This window comes from Chelonoidis abingdonii, chromosome 14, assembly GCF_003597395.2.
Source record: "Chelonoidis abingdonii isolate Lonesome George chromosome 14, CheloAbing_2.0, whole genome shotgun sequence".
Taxonomy (NCBI): domain Eukaryota; kingdom Metazoa; phylum Chordata; order Testudines; family Testudinidae; genus Chelonoidis; species Chelonoidis abingdonii.
The window spans coordinates 9160922-9179272 of record NC_133782.1 but is presented as its reverse complement, the minus strand read 5'-3'; the positions used below and the strand labels follow the sequence as shown (position 1 = coordinate 9179272).

The 18351-nt window shown below is 42.1% G+C and overlaps 1 protein-coding gene across 2 annotated transcripts in view; it reads left to right on the top strand.

Annotated features, from left to right (window-relative positions):
* The window catches only part of CDH4 (cadherin 4), a 706159-nt gene that overhangs the window by 426901 nt on the left and 260907 nt on the right, over positions 1-18351 (top strand). For both annotated transcript variants that reach the window (XM_032802286.2, XM_032802285.2), the window contains exon 3: positions 12689-12912. In XM_032802286.2, coding sequence (XP_032658177.1) covers positions 12689-12912 — 224 coding nt within the window. The remainder of the gene's footprint in view (positions 1-12688; positions 12913-18351) is intronic.

The window sequence follows — 18351 nt, the reverse complement described above, 5'->3', positions numbered from 1 at the left end:
GTAGAGCTCCTCGAGTGACCAGACACGTCTCTCTGTCATGCCAGGGCTTCAGTAAGTTGATGTGGTATATTTGCTCTGGCTTCCGGCGTCTGGTTGTCTAACCTTATAATTCACTTCTCCAATGGCTTCCACTATCTCATATGGTCCGTGCCAACTGGCTAGGGAGTTTGCTTTCTGTGGTCGGCACTAACACCATCACCCGTTCCCCCGGCTGAAATCTCGCATTTTTCGCCCGACGGTTGTAGTATGTCCGCTGTGCCTCTTGTGCTTTTTCTAAAATGCTCCCGTACTATCGGGGTTACTCGAGTTATCCGCTCTCGCATCTGTGTTACATGCTCAATAATATTCTTTCCTGGGTTGGGTTGTTCCTCCAATCCTCCTTGGCGATATCCAATATCCGCGTGGGTGGCGTCCATATAAGAGTTCAAAGGGAGAAAAACCGTGGACGCCTGGGAACTTCCCGTATAGCGAACATTAAATACGGCAAAAGAGTGTCCCAGTCCTTTCCATCCTGTGCTACCACCTTCCGGATCATACTTTTTAAGGGTTCGATTGAATCTTTCGACTAGCCCGTCTGTTTGTGGATGGTAGACGGAGGTCCGAATGGCTTGTATACGGAGCAGGGCACATAAATCTTTCATTAGTTTTGACGTAACGGGGTTCCTTGGTCTGTCAGGATCTCCTTAGGGATGCCCCACTCTGGTGAAAACCTGTAGTAGTTCTTTAGCTATTGCCTTAGACGTGGGGTTTCTTAAAGGGATGGCCTCTGGATATCGTGTGGCATAGTCAAGGATGACTAGTACGTTTCGGTGGCCCCGTGCCGACTTTTCTAGTGGGCCCACTATGTCCATAGCTATCCTCTGGAACGGGACATCAATAATAGGTAAAGGTACTAGTGGGCCCGCAAGTGAGGTCGGGGCTATGCAGCTGGCATTCAGGGCAGGAGGCACAATAACGCTGGACTTCTGCTCGTATTCCTGGCCAATAAAACCTTTTAGTATTCTATCCAGCGTCTTGTCTACCCCTAGATGTCCCCCAAATAAATGACTGTGAACTAACTCTAGTACGGCCCTTATGTGTTTCCGTGGGACTAGGAGTTGCTCTACTTCTTCCCTCGTATTTGCTCTATTCTGTACAACAGATCACGTTTGAGCACGTAATATGGCCTTGGGCCTTTGACTTTTCCTTCTACAGGCACTCCATTTACTTCCACTACCTCCTCCCTCATGTTCGCATATAATGGATCTTCGGCCTGGTCCTGCCAAAGGTCTCACGTGCAGTGCTGAATTGACCTAATTCCAGGGGGCCTATTTCAACTCTTCCCCCTGGGGTGCTCCCACTTGGGCCAGGAACCTCCTCTGAGTCCTCCGTGGCCCGAACTTTCTCCTTGTCTCCTGGGCGGGTTCGCCTACCCACAAGGGAAGTCTTTTGATTAGCTGCCAGAATCCTGGTCCCTAACTTTTTAGCCGCCCTTCGTTCTCGCCTAGCCCTGCGGGGTTTTCCAGGGGATGAGAACAATTCTGGAGCAAATTCAGCAAACATTGGGGCGAGGCTATCTTTAGTTGCCTCTGTCTCAACCTGGGGGTTGCTACCCGTTTCTGCCTCTATCGGGGTCAGTAAGTTCTCAAACCCAGGGAAGTCTCTCCAATCAAAACAGGATAAGGGAGCTTGGGGACTACTCCTGCAGAAACTCTGGTGGTATTCCCTGGATTTCAATCCGTACTGGAATTGTAGGGTAAAATTCACGGTGCCATGTACGCATGTTACCCCTGTGCTTTTGGCCCGAGTTAGTTGGTCTGTTCCCACAACTTTCCGAGACCAACGTGACAGCACTCCCCGAATCTATTAATGCTATGGTTTTTATACCATCATTTTTACTGGTCTGGTAAATCCATGTGAGGTCAATGTAACCCCTACCAGGTTGATCAGGCCACATTGCTCCCCATAACTCCCCAGATTACACTGCATAGGCACCTCCTTGTTGGGACATTGGGCTGCTATATGCCCAATTCCCACATTCATAACACCGTCCCCTCATTCCGGTTATCACCCCTGCCTGGGGCTAGTTGGCCGGCCCCCCACCACTCTTCCCAAACCCCAGGTCCCTTTCTGGCCTCGAGCCATTCCTCACTGTCGTTCCTCCCGGTTATAGTTTTTCTAGAGTTCTCGACAGTCCGGGGCCTTGGGTTTGGGGTTGTCTTCCTGGGTTGCCGTGTCTCCCCGCTTGGAGTCTGGAACAGTTCGCGGGCTGCCAGTTGTCTTTCCACGAGGGAGACCAACTCATCATAGGTAGAGGGTCATTCTGACCCACCCAAGTCCTGAGTCCTGGTGGTAACCCCCGCATATACCGGTCCAATATTAGTACCTCCATCATCTCCTCAGAGCTATGGGCTTCAGGGCGCAGCCATTTCCGGGTCAGGTGGATCAAGTCAAACAACTGCGTTCGGGGTGTCTTGTCCTCCATATATCGCCATTCATGGAACCTCTGGGCTCGTAGTGCCGTTGTCACTCCGAACCTGGCCAGGATCTCTGCCTTTAGCTGGGAATAGTTTTGCTGCAGCTTCTGCAGACATATCGTAATAGACCTTCTGGGCTTCCCACATAGGAATGGGGCAAGGATACCAGACCATTGTTCTCGGGCCAGGCCTCCCGCAGGGCTGTTCTCTCAAAAGCCAGGAGGTATGCTTCCACATCATCCTCCCTGGTCATTTTTTGTAAGTAATGGCTAGCTCGTATGGTCCGGGTCCCTTCCCCATGGTGATTCTGTTCCATAAGGGTCTTCATCTGGCTTTAGGTCTCTCAGCAGGGCTCAGTCCTGAGAGCAGCCTGACTCAGCAGCAGCTGATTAGTCTCTTGCTGCAATCTAGTCGCCTCTTGTTGGGCGGTTGCCTGGACCCTGGTAGCCTCCTGCTGGGCCGCGGTGGCATGTATAAGGGCCTTGACCACGTCGTCCATCTTAGGGTGGGAGGTTATGTCTCCCCTGGACTATGTCCCCAGCGCGCAAATCCCACCTCTGACACCACGTGTGGCAAATTGCCGGTACTGTTCTGCTGGGTCTCACGCTTTCTCTTCTCTGGGGAAGGTTCAGGGCGCTATTGCTTGCCTCTGAACCAGTTCTTAATCACTCCCCTAGTGCGAGCACTGACTCCAGTTAGAGCACCGACTCAATTAGAGCACTGACTCCAGTCCATGGGATTAAACCTGCTTCAGTCAGACAGGGGGGTAGTTGAAGGAGAAAGGTTGGATTGGAGCAGAGTGCAGATTGCAGAAGAGAAGTTGTCCAGAGAGAATGAGAGGTTTGAGGAGTGCTGCGTGCATTGGGACCCAACAGAAACCCTAGTAAGGGGCACAGGCTTGTATAGAAGAGAGGCGAGAAGCCCTTCACAAGCACGACGGTTGAGAGGGAAGTAACCCAGGGAGAAACCGCTAGTCAAGTGGTTCACCACACCCAGGGCCTGGTTGGGACCTGGAGTAGAGGGGCCAGGTCCTCCTCTCCACCCCTCCCAAGGACACTAGGGAGTGATTAAGAACATGTTCACTAATTGGCCACAGCTGTTCTAGTTAATCTAAAGCAAACCTTCCTCCCTTGGCAGGGAATAAGGCCCCCTGCTAACACTCTTATGCTGCCCTCTGGCCATGCTGTATCACAGGGCAAATACAATTAAATGGCTAATGGACTGTTCCATTGTCACTGGTAGGGAAAGTGGGGGTGTTTGGGGGCAGTTAATGGATCTGAGTCCTAATATAGAGTGTACTTTTGCATATTAGAGTAGGTAGGAAAATTTGTAAGATGACTCTTTCAAGTCCTGGAGAAAGAAGACTACTTTACCTTATCATTATTCAGTCTTTTGGCTAAAACCAAGGGAACTGTTTACATTGATAATATGGTTGCCTTTACTGGGCAGTATGGTGGACAATAGTGCTCCCTGGGGGACAGTGCCCTGAACTGCAGGTTGCTGTCATACCATGGTCCAACTCCTGGCAAAGGAGCAGAGTCATTTCTGGACACGTGGCACTGTCTGGCTTATCAGAAAGTGGCTGTTGTTGGTTAAATAGGATTAAATGAGAAAAAATGTATCCTGTTTTGAACTCAGAAGGATAAGGCTTAACTCTAATTTTTTGGTGAATAGTGTCCATGGCCAAATTAAATGCAAGCAGACCTTCCCCCACAAAACTAAGTCTGAGGCGTTTTGGTGCCCAACAAGTTCAATGTGTAAACAGAAAATCTTGCGTGTTCATTGTGTGATCATTTGAGCCTGTCCAGTTAGCTTAACAAGCGAAATAAAAAAAATAAAGGACAATTCATGAACTTGTTGAATTTTTACACCCTTTCCTGTTTGAAGAAAGATGCAACTTCTTTCTTCCTTAGATGCCAGGCAGTCTGCTGCAACTTCTCTGCCTGGCATTCAGTACCTATTTTGCCATATCAGATTTGTCATATTTCCTCCTTTCATAGAGCAAGCAATTAAAAATGATGAGGGTAAAGGGTTAAACCTAAAAGCCTGCTAATGAGGATGCCTTAGTGGTTTTCTTTTCATCCAGCATTTGATGGTGTTTTCAGCATAAGCTTTCGATAAGCATCACTGAACATTTATCCACAGTATATTAAAAAAAAATTCCATCCTGAAAAAATGATAGATGTGAGGCTCTGCTGTTTATCTGAAATCCTAATTACTGATGCCGCTACATTTGAATGTTAAATTCATGCAGTGTTCCTTAGACTTCAAACTGGTCAAAGAAAGATAGATCCAAGTCCACAGAGATCTGAGCTTGGTAAACATAGCCACTGATCTTTTGATTGCTTTTTTTATTCAAGATTTGCATCAACTGCAAATGACATAAATGTAGAGCTATCTATAGGGAAATAAAGATCAATGTTATTGGGTACTATGTACATTTTAAAGTTTAATTCTATATAAATTAAAGCAAAATGGGGAGGCAGGAATTTAAAAAGATGGATTGGTGTCGTATTTATTACAATCGAGTAATGTGCTTTTTCCCCCAAGATAAATGCTGTAGAAATCCTATAAAAGCATGCTCTTTGTGCTGTGAGGAGTGTGTGTATGTGTAATGATAATAGGGTTTCAGAGTGGAGTGCTCACAATTCTGCTATACAACATGGAAGCATATTTGCATTTTTGTGTGCTAGTATGTATAGTGTGACTGGAGCAGTAGCATCAGCTATGGTGAAGGTCACTTAAGCATTTCCATTGTAGTCTCCAGCTTTCAGTCACCAATGACCTGTGAAACATTTCCCCCTGGCTCCCTGAAAGTTCCTACAAATGAGGAAGTTCCTTCCTTCTGCTGTAAAATCTGTGAAAATTGGGCATGGGGAGGAAATATCCACAAGGTCTACTCCTGGAGATTCCCCCACAGTATTTTATTAGTGGCCAAAGGTTTCTGTCCTGCAAAAAAATGATATCCACCCACAAACTCTGCAAATCCTAGAGACTGTGTGGATTCTGTGACACCCTGCTGCATTCATTTGTGAGTAACATGCACTTTGAATGGAGCAGTGCATTGTAGCATTCACTGCTTGTCTCCTAAAGTGCACCCTGAATGAGGCAGTGTTCCATAGGAGCATCATGTAAAGGGCATTTTATAAGGTGCATGCTGTATTTTTTATTTGAAATGGAATATTATTTCATACAGTATATACAGACATCCTGATTCAGGAAAGCAATCACTGCAGTGCTTAACTTTAATGGACTGTAATTTGTAATATATATCTAATAAAAAACGAGGAGTCCTTGTGGCACAAAATATGCAAAACTCTCTGGCCCAATGTGACAACCTCCGCCTAAGGTGAACCCCAAAACTCGGAGACAATCTTATCCATCCCCCACACAAGTTCATCTCCTTAGCGACCATAAAACATTAATACCTTCCTTTCAATCTTAATGAGTCTGTGTGATGGGCTTTTCCATTAAAGACATTTGGATTTAATTGTTGTGAGATAAATTTTCAAAGTATTTAGCTGTACAACTCTCGTTAAAGTTTGACTTGTCTGGCTGAATCCCTCTACTCCCATTTGAAAAGGTACCTGAGAGTCCACAGCAGAGATTATACAGCAATTGTGATCTAAATAGCGAATAAAACAATCCAAGAGAGGATTTTTTCCCAGCAATGTTGTTTGTGCTTTCCATAATGTATTGAAGCAGTTTTTGTAATTTACAATTGTGACATGCCCCAAGGTACAGTCTGGACTGTGAAATTGCTGTGCCCCTTAACTATCTTGCTCAGAGTACTCCTCTCACTGCTCTGCTAGTGGCAAGCAGCTCCTTCAGGTTTTGTTCTCACACAGCCATTAGTATGTGAAGGCACACCCAGAGTTATATGCAGGCTCTCTCAGCCACTCACAAACTGTACACAGGGAAAAACAATGAGGAGTCCTTGTGTCAGCCTTAGAGACTAACAAATTTATTTGGGCATAAGCTTTCATGGGCTAGAACCCACTTCATCAGATGCATCAGGTTGCATCTGATGTAGTGGGTTCTAGCCCACGAAGCTTATGCCCAAATAAATTTGTTAGTCTCTAAGGTGCCACGAGGACTCCTCATTTTTACTGATACAGACTAACATGGCTACCACTCCAAAATATGTATACAGGGAGACACCTGCAAATTCCCCCAACCCCAGCCTTGCACCCCAGAAATATGCATCTTACACTGCTCAAGACCCCCTTGACTAGAGTAAGCTCATTAATTAGTTCATCATGCCATCAAAGGGTACAAATATGCAACAGTCTTTGTAACCTGAGTACCAAACCTGTAACCAATCTTCAATCAAAACCACACTGGGTTAGATAAAACATTAAAATAAGTTTAACAACTACAAAAAGATAGATTTTAAGCAATTATAAGTGGGATAAGCATAGACATTCAGAATTGGTTACAAAAGGAAATAAAAGATTAAAAAAAGCAAGCTATTTCCTAAACTTTATCAGGGTAAGTCAAATTTGAAGCAACAAGACTTCTCTTACCTAAAAGCCTACAGCAGTCTGTGCCAACTGGAAAGCTTTTCCAGTTCGGTCCACTCCCCAAATTCAAATATTTTTACCTTCCAAACGATCTTGTTGCCTTCAGTATAGGTGGGGAAGGAGATGTGAAATGATGATGTCATTGTCACTTATTCATTCTCTCCACCTGGGATTTAGGAATATCCCCTGACTTGGGTGCAGACACTCACTCTGTGGTATATGTGAGATTTGTAGCATTTCTCAGGTGAATTGCAAATCTTTTGCTAACACCTTTTGTGTATGTGAGGCTTGACATGTAAGGTTTTTGTTCACTATCATTTATTACGTCTGAGGGGCTGGTCTACCTGCATTCTTCAGACTCACAACGTTTCAGTAACAAACATAGAACAAAATTTCATATCTTCAAATGCAATGATGATACACACATTTTAGCAGGATGATGATGCTCAACAGATTTTAACTTTTTCCAGTGATACCTCACAGGGCACACTTTGCACAAGATTCAGGGCTTAAATTTAGCCGAAGTCCACCAGAGTGGACCTCCAGTAAATATTTTCAAACCTGTGGGAGGCGCGAGGTTTCAGGGCTTCAGCCCCTGTGGTGCACACCACAGGAGCTGAAGTCCTGAGCCCCGGCACCTCCCCTTCCCCCCTACAGGGGCTAAAGCCTGAAGCTCTGAATTTAGGGGAGGGGTCCTCTGGGAAATAATCATTAAGAATATAAATTTTGACAAGATTTATCATAATTTTGTAAAAATATTGACCATAATAGTGTAGATTGTCACAATCATCATGTGTCATCAGATTCAGGGCATAAATACATTGGTATCTATCGGAGGACATGATGCATAGGTGAGCCATGAAAGTGCTACCAAAAGCATTAGTGTACTGAGTCACTCAGAGCCTGATCCTGAGAGGGGCTGAGTGGCTACACGTCTCACTGAAGTCAGTGTCCTTGGCATCTCTCAGATCAACCCTAGATCAGCACTTTAGGGCATATGTAAGTAGTCCTAAGAGGGACCCAGAGGGGCCAGATGGTGACTCCCTGACATTGATAAACAGGTACCTCTATAGCCCCAATGGAGCCAGTAACTGTTTACCAGTCTGAGTGAAGGATTCACAGTATAGTCCTCACAATAAGGTAACTGCAACCCTACTGTCTCTCCTCTGAAGCTAATAAACTGATACTAAGGATGAACTTGGCCTAATATACTTACTTATTACTCAGGCTGTTTTGCTGGGCTGAGGTCCACATACTCTCCTTAAAGTCTTCTGTCTTTTTGCCCTTCTAAGATCTCAGTTGGGGAGGACTTCCTTGTATTTAATAAATCTCTGTGTATTTGTCTACTTGTTGTATCTGAGAGGAACAAAGTGGAGCAGAGAGGTTGCTTGTTTAAAAAATTAGTCTTAATTTCTCTCAGGATTCTCTCTGTCTAGTCGAGTTTGTTTTAAACTAATGGAAGCAATTAGTGAATCACAGAGGGACTTTGTCTAAGAGGTAGCCATTTTCAGATAATGGAGCATAAAAGTCGGCACAGTGACATATGACACTAGAGCAGCATATTGGAGCAGTGCACTGTGTCTTAAACAAATGTTTAAGTATTTTGAATATTGAATCAATATGTACATATAGGAAGGGATTGTTCACATTGTACATTGTGGTTTTTTAAATTTAAATGAAATCAAACTAAGTGTTGAATTGTTTATAAAAGGCAACCATTACAGCTTCTTTCTGTCTGTCTGTCTTTCTTATATATCAGTTTTACCACTGTGCCTGTTTGGATTTTAGAGTTTACAGTTAGATTACTGTGACCTCCTGAGGTCCCTTCCAACCCTGATATTCTATGATTCTGTGATACGTAAATCAGGGGCTAATAATGCTCCCAGATTTCGTTTGTACAGTACATAGAGTGCTGGGTGGGAGCAGTATAAAAATAAATGGCAATAATACAGCTATAGTACACTCAGGGCTTGCCTACACAAACATTTAAGCCATGTCTACACTACCGCTTATGTCAGCAAAATATATGTCGCTCAGGGGTGTGAAAAAAACACCCCCGGGAGCACAGAAGTTCCGCCAGCATAAATGGTAGTGTGCACAGTGCTACGTCGGTGGGAGAGCTTCTTCTACCCGCATAGCTACCACCACACATTGGGATGGTTTAATAATGTTGATGGGAGAGCTCTCTCCCATCGGTGTAGAGCAGCTACACGAGAGCTCTTACAGTGGTGGAGCTGCATCAGTACAGCTGTGCTGCTGTAAGCTCTCTAGTGTAGACATACCCTGAGTTTGCAGCAAGATGGAGTGCAAGTCTACCCTATACTAGCCTGCCACTCACTAACTGCCTATGTGGGCCCAGCTGTGCACTAATAGTGCTTTGAAACAGGAGTAGATTAAAGTGCACTAAGGAACTGTTAGTGCATGTCCACAGTAGGGTGACCAGATGTCCCGATTTTATAGGGACAGTTCTGATTTTGGGGTCTTTTTCTTATATAGGCACCTACTATCCTCCCACCCCCATCCCAACTTTTCACATTTGCTGTCTGGTCACCCTAGTCCACAAGGTCTACACGGACATGCTGCAAACTAAATATATAGACACGTCTGGAGTATGTTCTTACATATTTACCATGGCTGAGAATTGGGGAAAGATTGTCAAAAGCTCCTAAGGATTTAGGACCAGGAGTCTCATTGAAAGTCAGTCTCTAAATCCCATAGTGGCATTGAAATCTCCCCCTAAAATGCTAAATACTTAATAGTTTTCTGGTGATAACGTAGCTTGGGTTGTGAGTGATGCCATGCAAACCTTACATGTTTATACTTATTCAGACTTTAGAGATTCGTCATTTTAGGCCTAGTCTAAAACCAGTGGACAGACTTCTTGATTTCAGTGGGGTTTGGCTCAGTCTCTATATGTATATGCAGTAATTCAAAGTGATCCCAGGATTTTAACAAGATGTAATGGGCCTGAATTAGAACTCTCACTCCAAAGAGCCACAATCTTTGAGAACGTTGTGATTCAGTTCCACATTAGAACTTTGCGGCTTGAGGCCACCTCCAATTTTTATTGACATCATGTAAGGCCTAATTCTGCAGTCGTTCCTCCTCCCTTAACCCAGCAAAACTCCTGTTCATCTCAACAGAAGTTTTGCCTTAGTAAGAACTGAGCTTCAAGCTACTGCACATCTTCCATTTTCTATGGCATCAGTGACTGGGCCTGAGACTACCAAGAACTTCAGAGCCAGGGCCACAGAAAATTCCTGTATTTGGTTCCTGTGTCAGTGTCCCTCAATGTCTATGTTTGATGCAGATTATGAACTCTTAAAGGCAGAGATTGTGCCTCCCTTTCCAAACCTCTGTAGAGAGCTGTTCAAAGTTACGTACCCATAATAACCAAAATAAAGATAACAATAATGTAATACTCTCTAGACAAACCAAGTCATTATTTTTGTTTGAACTTCTAGCAATGCAGAAGATGACCATTCCTATCATGTAAAAAATATTTGGTGTGTCGGAGTTGGGAGGCACAGATAACTGGGGAGAGGTTTAAATTGAAATATTCCAGATGAGACAGGCATAGAAGTCATTTACTGCAAACCAAGCAACAATGAAAGGTGAAGTTGTAGAATAACACACTTTATTAAAAAAAAACAGTGAGGAGCTTTTTCCCTGGATTTTGGAATAAACAGTAATTAAATCATGTAAAATGTGACAGTGAAATTGCTTAAAAACAAAATCCTCCCACTATAATTGCTTTGATACCCACATTTTTTTTTAAATACTAGGTAACTTTATCCAGTGTTTTTATCAGCAAAATGTGACACTTGCTGTTGGTGCCTCATAATTTATGGCAGCATTAGCTGACAGTTCCAACAGCATATAGATTTAAAAATGTACTAAAATTGTTTAAATAAATATATAATCTGGAAAGCCTTTGTAAGCAGCACAGTTATGAAATGATCTCGATACTAAACCCATTTAGAGATACACTTTGCATAATGCAGCAGAAGGATGGCCCATTGGTTGGGGTGCTAGTCTAGGACTCAGGAGACCTAGATTCAGTTCATTGCTCCATCACAGGCTTTGTTGTGACCTTGGGCAAGTCAATTAGGGCTTGTCTACACAGGGACACTCAGGATAATTAATTTGAATTAACTAAAGGTCTGAATTTAAAGTGGACTAGTTAAAGCCTAGTTCAGAATTAAAGAGTCCTCAATTCGGTTTAGTTTAATTCACTTCCAAAATGAATTAAGCTATAGTGAATTAAAGCCAATTTAATTCTGAATGAGAGTGTCCACACAGGGATTTAATGCCACTGAGCTAATCCACTTTAAATTCATACCTTTAGTTAATTTGGATTAATTTTCCTAAGTGTCCCTGTCTAGACACAATCCTAAAGGTATGTCTACACAGCAAAGAAAAACCTGCAGCTGGCCCATGCCAGCTGACTCACCAAGACCCTCCCACTGGGGACCTGAAGCTCAGGCTCTAGCTTGAGCCCAGAAGTCTATGCAGCAATGAAACAGCCCCACAGCTCACATCCCAGGGGCATGGGTTTTTCTTTGCTATGAAGACATATCTTAAGTGTCTCTCTGTCTCTAGTCACTCTGTTAAAAGAGGTTATAATACACTGTCCGACCTCTTGCGGGGTATTAGGAGGATAGATACATAAAAGATTGTGAGGTGCTCACATAGGACAGTGATGGCAGCCATATAAGTACCTAAGACAGATTAGCTGTATATCCATTTGCAAACATTTGAAATGTTTTCACTGCTGTAATGTGTTTCTTTTGATAACGTGTATGTTTTTTTCTGGTGGCTTCTTGGAGCAGTCAAAAATATTGTGCTTTGCTGGTTCAAAACTTATCTAATCTGTCAGTTGTGTGGCTTAATTAATATGGGGTGATTTGTTTTGTTTTTAACCTAACATTTGTGATATTCAGCATGGCATGCATAAAAAGTGCTTCTCACTCTCATCTTTAAATTAATTCTACTTAAAAATACACAAAGATTTATCAGTAAGAGAACTTTGATCTGATTTATATATGTATATATATATATATATATATATATATATATATAAAAAGAGAGAGAGACAGACTGTACATTGCAGTACATTGCAGCTTGTTTCAGAGTTCCAGCTCTTTCACTTGACTGTAATATGCCGAACAGTCAGATCAGCGAGAGATTACAGTTCTATCTGTGTATCCAACTCCAGCAGAGGGATACATTTAAAATTTTTCTTTGTGTAAAAACTATTTTTTTTATTATTTTGATAATGGAATTGTTACAGGTGTTTAAATTTTAGATGAGCATCTATACATATCTGTCTCGTAGGTAAATTGTTGAAGGGTTGGGAAAAAAAATACATTTTGTCTAAAGAATACCCACAGTGGGGTAATAGACTCTAGTTGAATGTAAAAGATAATGGTGACAAGGGAGAAATCCACTTGTAGAAATGGGGAACAGCTGTGTTTTAAATCGAATGAAACTGTATCAAATTCTTTAAAAATGGCCCACAGCTTCTTCCCTGGGGATGGAGATAAAGCACAAGAGCATTCCTGAAAGGTCAAAGAAACAGTTAAATCATTTCCTTGATGGTTATTAGAGATATAGAGCATGCGGCTGAAAATTAAATGTCTGAAACTTGTGTTTGATTGCTTTTTTTATCTGATATGCATGTTCTCTGTCTCTTACCTCCTATTCTAGTGAAATTTAGTGAGTGTCCTGGGAACAACGGAATTTGGTTCGAAACCAACAACTTGGACTTCAAAGTGAGGACAGATGGGACCATATATGCTGCCCACCAGGTGCAAATCCCCTTGAAGCAGACAGTGTTTATGGTAACTGCATGGGACCATCAGACCCTAGAGAGATGGGAAACAATGGTCAGATTACTGGTTGGGGAGAAAACACAGCACAATGGACACAAGGTAAAGGACTTTAAGGCTGTCTTTCCTTGATTAAAATTGCGTCTTGTGGTGTTTCATGGACTCATAATAATGTAGAGCTGGAGCGGACCTCAAGAGGTCATCTAAGCCATCTCCATGCACTGAGGCAGGATTAAATATACCTAGACCTACTTCCTGTTATGTTGCCTATTTCTCACGGAAGTTGCACATCATGTGAATGTGAACTACATGTATTGTACAACTGTATTTAAAGGGCAGGTTTTCAAATAGAAAGTGCCACAAGTCATGGCCAACATCTTGTGAACAATACTTTAGCAGTATATTTTCCTGCTGACATATGTGCTCTCACTTAGCATTACTAGAGCGGAGAATAAACTTCTCAGTTCATACTTTTATAGTCTTAAGTGATCACCTGGTTCTGATATACCGGTATATAGAGAAGCTCTTTAGTCTACAGAATTTTTCCTACTAGAATTTCTTTGCTATTAACAATTAATATTGTCCCTCCATTGGAAATAAAGCCCTCGAATGAATGAATAGCAATAAGACCTTGTGATCGGCTGCCTTCCAGAACTTAATTGCAACCTTTTCTCAAAACACCCAGCGTCACATTTTGCTCTGTTGCAGTGATGTAAATCTGAAATAACACCACTGACTCTGTTTCTGCTGGTGTTATTTAACCGATGAAGTTTTCTACAGTGATTTTATAATAATATTAATAAATTTCTTGCAACGAACAATGTCTGTCTGTCTCTAAAGCCCCATGGAAATGCAACGTGCTCCCACAGTGAAGATCAAACGAGGAGATTTTAATTTGTTTTCTTTGAAGACAGCAAGGGCTGGAGCATTGTTTTTGGCTCATAAGCAACACTCTCTAGTGCCCTCAGTGGCCAAAAGGGCAACCAGGCACAACATGGCACCTTTGTGGCAGGCATTCAGTCTGCTGAGCTTCAATATCCCTTTCCCTGGAGTTAAATAACTCAAGCCAGTTCCAAAGCCTTAGAAAAACCACCAATACATAAAGGAAATTTCATGAGACATCGCATCTCAAGTGTATTAATTATTATGTATTTAACATCATAGATGTGCATGGTGACTAAAAAAGAAGGAACAGTCCCTGCCGTGCAGTCTGAGGGCTACGTCATGGAATTTAGGTTATGTCTACACTATGAGAGAGGGAAGTGATTTCTCCTGCTTGTGTGCACAGACTCACACTAGCTCTCAGTGAGCTACCATGAGTATAACTAGCAGTGTAGCCACAAGAGCAGAGGCATGGCTGAGACGTATTGAGTACATGCCTACCGATTTCACGCATGGCCCAGCTGAGCTTCCGCTGCCATTACGAGTGCTACCGCAGTGATACTGCTGTTTACACGTGCGCTAACTCAATGAGAGCTAGCACGAGCAAGTGTACATGAGCAAGGGACTCACAATGCTAGCTCATAGTGTAGATGAAAATGGTACAGCACCAGCCCACCAAAGGGGCAGCTCAGGGAGGCCACATCCAAGTGGCGGAAAAAAAAAAGTCACAATTAGCGGCACTTCGGCGGCAGCTCTACCGCCGCTGCTTCATTCTTCGGTGGCAATTCGCTCCGAGAGGGACTGAGGGACCTGCTGCCGAATTGCCGCCAAAGAGCCGGACGTGCCGCCCCCTCTGTTGTCTGCCCCAAGCATCTGCTTCCTTCCCATCCTTTTTGGGACAGTTTTCACCTGCTGGGAGACATAGTAGAAAGCACTTAGATGGAGTTGTTTTCTGTAGCCACCCGATGTTTTCACCCCAGAACTTTTACAAGGCTTTGAGCCATGTACATATACCAGCTCCTCCATCTTCTGCAGCATTGCTCTGTCTTGTACATTAAGCCATGTACATTATATCAAAAGAATCCAGCTAGGCAAAATTTTTCAGAGAAAAATGCAGATACACCTCAATGTTCCACGAATTTGTATTGGTTTCACTGAATTGTTTCAGTTGAAAAAAAAAAATAATCCTAAGAAATAAAACTGTTTCATTTTGACATTTTTCCTGTTGATGCATTTTACATGTTTTGGTTCAAAATGACCTTTTCTTTCAAAAATGTCCTTTAATTTTATTTTAGAAAATCCAAACAAAAATATATAAAACTCTTCAAATCAAATCAAAATGTTTCATTTTGGAGATGCACAAATTTTGTTTTAATTTTTGGTTCGCTAAAAATTCTGAAAATTTTCATTTTGTGTTTGAGCTTAAAAACGATTTAAAAAAATTCAGAATTGCCAATGAATTGAAAAAAAAATCTATTAATCACAAAGCTCTGCAAAAGAAAGCCCATTTCTCTTTAACAGTGATTTAAATATTGGGGAACAAAGTAATGCAACCTCTGTACTACAGTTTCTTCTCACTCTGTACTACAGTTTCTTCTCACTCTGGGAAAACCCAGAGAATGCACATTTCTGCTTTAGTAAAATATTTGACTGGAAATTCCTCTAATGTTAATATAAACTGAACTGTGGTTCAAGATAGAACGAGTCACAGCTTTTTAAAATTCATATCGTTCCTTTCTAAAAGCCTTATTAGTGTATAGTTTGAGGCTGAAAAATGGTGGAAAACAAGACTAATGACAAGGTCACAGACAGTTTTATTGTGCCACATCGCAGGCATCTAACTTGTGTTTTATTTAAACCCTTATGCTTTTTGCAAGCAAAATAAGACTTTGTTTACCAAAGAAAGGAACAACATCATGAGATTATTTTCAAAGATAACAATGTGGTGCTAAACACCAACACTATCCAGTTTCAGGCCACGACCTTAATCATTTCATGGCTTTTACGGGAAAAGATTTGAAATGTATTTTTATAAGATATAATACGACTCAAGCAAAAATGCTTTTACAAAAACTGTTTTAGGGACTTTTCTGATTCACCCGCAAGACTTCAAATAAATATCAATATTGTTTCCTGAGAACAACAAACCATTATGTGTGATCTGTGTTGCAGTATAGATGAGTGTTTCTCAACCTCTTTGATACTAAGGACCGGCTTGCTGCCTTCCTAAATTGTGTCAGGGAGATTTTAGGGACCGACTCCGATCAACAGATAAATTGTTGAGAAACACTGGTGTAGACAATCAAAATAATCCATTTTACTTTGTAAATCTGTGAGCGATTTTGTGTAGGTGATCTGTAGCTCCTGGATCATTAAAAATTGCTGGCATTAAGTCTCTCACCCAACCCTCTGCTGTCAGAGTTTGCTGGCATTTACCCTTACCACAGACGTCCCCTTAGGGGCTGGTTAGCAATCACCTGGAATTCCTCCTGCTCCTTGGGGATTGCAAACCAACTATGGCTGACTCTTGCAGAGGTATACTGGGCAAAAGAGAAATTTCATAGTCCTCTGCTTCTCTGCCCCTTCCCACCCCCACCCCACCCACCAGCCTATTCATTGAAGGGAGAAGCAAAATTTGTTTCAGAATTATCACTGAATTAAAATTCCATAAGGAAATTATTGGCCTACCTGGAGTGGGCAACATTCAAAAGTTAGCTTGTCCTAGTGCTTACTACAGTGCAACCCTTACAGAGGAGAAGGCTGATCCAGTGGTTAGGGCACTAGCCTGGAACTGAGGAGACATAAGATTAGATTCCTGCTCTGCCGTGCACTCTTGGGGCGTGGGGTCTTGGGCAAGTCACTTAAAACGGAGATAAGAGCACAGCCCTACCTGTCTGTAGTGTTGTCAGGAGGCATTCATTCAAGATTTGGAGGCTCTCAGATATTGTGACAACAGGGGCCATAGATGGAGCTTAGACAGAAACATCATGGTATTTGAGAAGCCTTCACAATGGATAGCGTGCTGGTAGACTGCTGCTCTGCAGTGGGGCTGCCATTGAATTCAGAAGGGCACTGTGCTACTGCAGCAGTCTAGCTGCAAGTTGTTCGCTGGAGAGTGAGAGATTTTGTTATTACCCAGGTATCTCAGTAACCGCAGCATGGTTACTCTTGCTGAAAACTGACATTTTTAAGGCTGAGCAACGCTTACACTGTGGCTCTGTTTCCTCTCTTTTGTTTTGCACCCATAAAATTTGCTAATTACCTTAGAGATAACATAACCTCATTCTTGAAGGATCAATAAGGATGCTGCATAAACATGAGGTAACAGCTATTTATCCTAGGCATAGCTGGCCTGACATATTTTCAGTGTTCACCACTGTAATGCAAGGATTTTAACTACAGAATCTAAGTTTCATTTGATTATGATAAAAGTCAGGGTAAGTATAAAACCCATTTTATGAGCCATAGAGATTTTTTTTTTTTCTCCTAGCAACTACTTGAAGGTAAACTTTTTTCTGGTGAGTACAATTGGTGTTAGTAACTGTAGGAACTTTTTTTTGTTCAGTCTTGCAGGAAACCTGATAACAATTCAATTAGAAAATGCAAATGAGGTCACATATTTCCCACTAGAGTGCTGAATTACCCCAGAGGAAACTGAGCGATATTCTAGCATAACAGTAAATACTTAAGATAAAGTTTTTCACACTGTTCTCATCTGACTGGCTGTTGTTGCAATTGAAAGTGTCAATGGGACCTGTGGGTATAGTTTGCAAACAAGAAATTGTTGTTTATGGAACTAATATTAGGCCCTTATAGCTCACGTCAGCATTTATGAAAAGATAAACTTGAGTGGGATAATATTCTAGAAGAAAACAAAGTCAGCTTGCTGGCTTTACTTATCTGGAATTAGCTATGCATTGTTGGCTTTGCTAAGAACATGTGCTGTGTTTTTCTGTCAAATGCATATTCAATTAACCAAATGCAAAGGACGAAAACTATATGCTTGTAAACAGTGATAGAGCTGAAGATGTCAGGCTTCAGAATACCCCATGTTTCATATGTGCACACCATGAAATCTTCATAAAGACTATGGATGATTCTGTGTCATTCTACTTCCTAGCCTTCCACACCTCCCCTTCCAGTCTATACAAAGTGCAGTTACTGAGATCCTCATCACTATCTATCATGCCAATCCTCTCCACCCACTTCTTTGAATCCCTTGAAGTCAGTGGACCTGTGTTGATTTTCACCAGCTGAGGATTTGGCCCATAAAGGGCAAGCTGAACTTTTCCCCCCTTTATATATATGTGCTGAAACACATTAAATCAGTTGTGACAGACTGTTTTCTCATCATTTATTTATTTATATATTTAATTTTTTCTATAATTATCACTCTATACATTTAATATTGATATCACAGAAACAGAGAAGAGAGTTCACCTCAGAAGGGGTTGGGGATACAAGAGGTGTTATGGCAACCCTTGTTGCTGTCAGTAACTTATCCAAGGAGAAATCTGTTTTTACTTCAGTTATTCTCTTTGTAAATTCTACTGTCTTCCTGCCCTGTCCTCCCCAATTCTCATAACTGAAGAGGGATTTTGTGAAGTCAGTGGAAATTGTGCATTAAAACCTTGCAAATACATGAATTTCCACTAGCAC